The 5,025-nt window shown below is 43.0% G+C and overlaps 1 protein-coding gene across 1 annotated transcript; it reads left to right on the forward strand.

Annotated features, from left to right (window-relative positions):
- Positions 1-4,035: 4,035 nt before the first annotated feature.
- On the forward strand, positions 4,036-4,659 carry LOC113735579 (metacaspase-9-like). Its single transcript, XM_027262575.2, has one exon. The coding sequence runs from the start codon at positions 4,036-4,038 to the stop codon at positions 4,657-4,659; it is 624 nt and encodes a 207-aa protein (XP_027118376.2).
- The last annotated feature ends 366 nt before the right edge of the window (positions 4,660-5,025 follow it).

A 5,025-nucleotide genomic window follows, 5' to 3' on the forward strand; every position in this document is an offset into this window, starting at 1 on the left:
TACCCTCTTCTTCTAATGTGCGAACCCGTTTGGGTAGGGGTCGTGGTGCTCAGGTAGATACCCCTACTCACTTTGGGGGGCACCTAACCTTCACTAGACCCGCCGATCAGCAGAGGTATGCTAAGGTCTGCGAGCGGCGTATTACACCCAGTAAGACTTGGGAAAAATTAACCGTCATGGGTCTAGGCATACGAGAGGAAGTCGAGCAGATGTTTACAGCCATCGGGTGGCGCTCATATCTCGATATCTTATGCCCCGCCTTTGTCGAGCTGACTCGGGAGTTTTACTCCACCTTTGAGTTCGAGTTACCTACGAGATACACCGTTGACACACCACAGGTCATTCATTTCCGGCTCATGGGTCGAGAGTTCAATTTCTCCATTACCCAATTCAATCGGGCATTTGGGTTTGCCACTAGAGAGTATGCTGGGAGTAGGGAGTTTGCTGAGAGTGCCTGTGACTACATAGAGCCGTTCCTCTCCCACTACCATGACGTGTGGGAAGAAATGTCCGTCGATCAGCAGCGCTACGATCCTTCCCGGTCTCGGAGCTCCTTTCTTAAGGACCCTAGTGCCCGCTATGTTCAGCGTTTCTTAGCCTACAGCTACTCAGGGCGCAAGGACAGCTCTGGCATACTCTCTCGCCCTGAGTTCTTCTTCCTCTGGAGTATGAAGAACAATATCAAGGTGAACTTGGGGTGTTGGTTGGCCACACAGTTCAAGACCGTCTTGGCCAAGAAGAACAAACCCCTTATCCTTGGATCCTATATCACTCACTTGGCGATACAGTTGGGAGTTCTTGACCTGGAGGACCACGACCTACATTTGGCGTGCGAGATGGAGCTCTTGGACGCAGACTGCTTGGAAAGGATGGGAGTCATCGAGCGCCTGCCTGATGGTTCCTACCAGTTCATCCCTCCTGGACCACCTAGAGCTCCGGGTGCGCATCATTCGTCCCGGGCAGGGCCGTCCTCCTTTCCTGGATCAGCCGAGGACACGGCTGGGCCGTCATCTTCTGCACCACCTCCACGCCGTGGGACTTCTGAATGGCAGCAACTCCGGGAGCAGGTTCAGGATTTGCAGGCCCGGATGACCAACGTCGACGCCAATGTCGCCGGCATAGCACAGAATTTGGCACAGTTCCTAATGCATACAGGCTTTGCACCTCCATTCCCACCTCGCCCTCCGCTATGACCCGATTTCAGGGAAGTTTGGGTGATTCCCCTCTCACTTTTGCTTTACTTTTGGTTCTTATTTGTCACATTGAGGACAATGTGTCCTATAGGTGTGGGGGGATCTAAGGTTATGCTAGTGTGCTCCGTTCTTAGTAGTTTTCAGTTTTCAGCTTTTCATTTTAGTAGTTTTTAGTGTTTTTAGTTTTTAGTAGTTTTAGTTTGCAGAGGGAAAAAAAGAAAGAAACAAAAAAAAAACTAAAAGAATAAAAAAGAGAGAAGTGAGTTTTTAGTTATTTTTCGTTCTTTCTTCTTGGTGCTTACCTTTCATGTGAATGCCAAAATTGAGATGTGGACTTATTAACTCCAAGTCTATTTTTGCCAAGTTCTTGAATACAAAGGTATCGGGTTAATGTGGTTGGATTCGAGATGTCTCCTTGGTGAATATCGGACTGTTTGATTCTTTTGGTTTCTGTGTTAACTTTTCTAGGCATTGGGAATGACTGTTGGCATTTTAATGTGAACTGGTCCAGTATTGACTCCAGTTCTCCATGTTTGGCAATAATGAGGCGAGCTGCCCCTATGTTCAGTTGTTAGTGCTGTTATTTTGCGTTTCTGCTTTGTTTAGCTGTGAATAAACTTGACTGTACTCCTCTATTGGCTACTACCGAGTAACCGGGAATCTGCACCTAAAAGTGTCGATTCTCGCGTCAAAAGGTGGTACTTTATATGAGTACGTGGTTGTATAGCGGTAGGAGCTGAGTAACCGAGCTCCGTCATCTAAAAATGTTGGAGTTCGCGTAAAAAGGCTCCGGCGGCTAGAGACTAAGTCTCCTTGGGTCAAATATTATTATATTTAAAAAAAAAAGAAAAAAAAAGAGAATAAATAATAGGGAAGCTTGCTGGTTTATGGACTCAATATGGGGACTTGTGTGAATATTTGGACCATTAGCTGATAAATGCTGTTTGTCATTCCTTTTCCTTAGACTAGTTAATTTGGAAATTGCAGGAGTTTGTGGTAGAGGCTAACTGGGGGGATGTTTCTCGGATTTTAACTACTAGTGCCCGATATATGATTTTCTCTTGAATCTCTTGGCAATGTGGTAGATCAGAGTGTTGACCGCTGTCAACTTTTTAGGGTCTGCCCACTTTTCTTATGCTTGAGGGCAAGCATGGTTTAGGTGTGGGGGGAATTGATAGGGTATAATTTGTTAGTAATTTTACTATTAATTTCCCCTTTCATCCCTGATAATTATTGTGTTAATTGCACATATCTACTTATATTTGGTTTGTGGCCTTTATTTCAGGGATAGAACAGAAAACTACCAAACATGAGGGATTTTCTGGAGAAAATTGAGTCTTCCAGCGGGTCACAGGCCAGGGCCACAGTGCTGAAAAGAACTGGACTCCCATCCCTTTATTCTTGTTGACCAAGAGGATAACAACCGGAGACTTAGAGAACTTGAAGGCTTGGGCCTTTGACTTCGGTGGGGACCACGGAGGAAAGGAAAAAGGCTTTGGTCCTTTGGTTTTTAAAGGAAAAAAGCAACGTACAAAGCCTGGGGGAACTAAGAAGAAATGGGGCAGCTTGTGACCAATTGGTGGGGACCACTGCATATCTTTCCTTTGGCTTTAAATAGGGAACTAACGTACGGAGGCAAAGGACCGCCTTTTAGTTTGAGCTTCTCAGCCTAGTCTTTAGTTAGTTTTTCTTTTTCTCCTGGGACTGGCCTCTGACACACGCCAAGTGTTTGACAATATTCCCTAACGGGGAAAACCTCCTTCATTCCTTACTTTTTAGTACAAAACAATGCCTTCGCAATTTATTAACTCATGTGGTGATTTAATTATGCGGCGTGGCTAAGTCTTTCATCTAGTCAAGGGTCAACTCGACGGCGCAGTCCCAAAAATCTGTGAGATCTAATTAGTTTACACATGTTCCTTTATCTATTAATATTTGCACGTTATCTGCTTGAATTTTCATGGGATTATTTTATTAATTGGATGTCAAGGGCCCGATGTTCAATTTGATTTATTAATCTCGTGCCAATTTAGTCAATTAAATCCGTAATTGTTTGATTGATTAATATTAGTGGCAACTGGTGTGTTTACACATTAGGGGAATGTGCAATCTAATTTAAATAACCCTCGTAGCGTGTTATTGATTAGGGGTAGGTTTTTCTAGTTATTAATGCAATTAGAAAATTAATTCCTATGGTCGTACCTAGGAGTACTTTTCTGGTTAGGGGTGATTAATGGTCGTACCTTGGTCACCTATAAATTAAGGAAAAATTGGTTAGGGGTGATTAATGGACTGTGCCTGAGTAGTTGTATCCTTGGCTAGAATTTATTTATTCCTGATTAAATTCCTGCTATATTTGCGCTAGTTATTTATTCATTTTTAGTTAAACTGTTTAATTGTTTTTAGTTGCATTCCGGTGAAATTCCCCTTTATCAATTGGACTTTGAAAGAGACAGATATCTTCAGTCCCTGAGGAGACGACCCTACTTGCCACTGTCTACTATTTAGTAATTTTTGTCAATTAATTAATTCTGGTATATCGGGTTAAGCAAACTCTTCGGGAACAGGGTGAATCAAGTAACCCATTGCACACCTAGAGTCCCTGCTCCAGTACCTAGGATTAATTATTGACTGCTTTTAGTGGTAGCTAGGTTCCATTTTTATTATTATTATTGCGCAGGCTGACGACCTGCCATAATACCCATGCCAAAGCCACAAATATCTTGTTTATTTCTTCAGCATTCCTAAATATTAAGAGCTAAGAACAATCAGATCGGAACTTGCTGCTCTATTAACTAACCTCGATATTACTTTTTTCAAAACAGGTGTGGACTTTCGAGCAATGGTAAATCGCATACCACAAGGTGCTCACTTGACTATAATAGCAGACTCCTGCAACAGTGGGGGGCTAATTGAAATGTTGAAGGAGCAAGTTGGACCTGGCTTTCCTCCACATGTTTGCTATACCCCAAGGGCTTACGACTACAACCCACTTTACAAACCCAGACTAATGCCCATGACGGCAATTGTGCGGTATTTGGAATCTAGGAATGGCTTAAACAGTCCAGACATTGGCAGACACTTGAGGCACATTTATGGAAACGATGTCAGCATCAAGTTCCGGGGGCAAGCTGATCACCATGCCCAAGTTAATGCTTCACACCAGCCCGTTGATCAGTTAGACGACAAAGGCATTCTTATCAGTGCATGCCAGTTCGATGAGTCATCGTTAGATATTCGGGGTGTTCGTCGTCCTCATGGTGTGTTTACTGCTGTACTTTCTGAATCGGTGAAAGAGGAACCTGGTCCGATCAGCTATAAATTGCTCGTCGAGAAATGTAGAGCTAAAATAGAATTGTTCGCCGAGAAATATAGAGCTAAAATAGAACGCCCCCCGCATCCATGTCTCTACTGCTCTGACGAGAATGTTAATGCACCTTTCCTGCAGAATCGCTTAATTAACTAAGCCCCCGCCTTGCTACTAGAGAATACCAATTGGAAGATTGAGGCCCAATTGTTGATCTGTTGTGATCGTTGACTAATGTAATAGTTGTCTATAAATTACGTCTTCTATATATAGTCAGAGGACGAGTTGTGTTTGAACTGTGTTTTGTGATGCTGTTATCTTATGATTCTACCGAATTCTGGTCTGTTAAGTTTCGGCAACTGTAAGAAGTGGCATTTTATTTTGTAATATCTGGTGTATGTTGCCATTATTAGCTTTCGAGACGACTTAAATGTGATTCACTGTAATCCTTTTGGTTATGTCACAAGTGTGCATTTGTTACTGACTTGTGAATCGGAAAAGAATAATAAACAAATGGAATAAGTG

This window comes from Coffea arabica, chromosome 3c (genome assembly GCF_036785885.1).
Source record: "Coffea arabica cultivar ET-39 chromosome 3c, Coffea Arabica ET-39 HiFi, whole genome shotgun sequence".
NCBI lineage: Eukaryota > Viridiplantae > Streptophyta > Magnoliopsida > Gentianales > Rubiaceae > Coffea > Coffea arabica.

Excerpts from the sequence above, each read along its gene's own strand:
- LOC113735579 (XM_027262575.2), top strand. The coding sequence starts at position 4,036 with ATGGTAAATCGCATACCACAAGGTGCTCACTTGACTATAATAGCAGAC.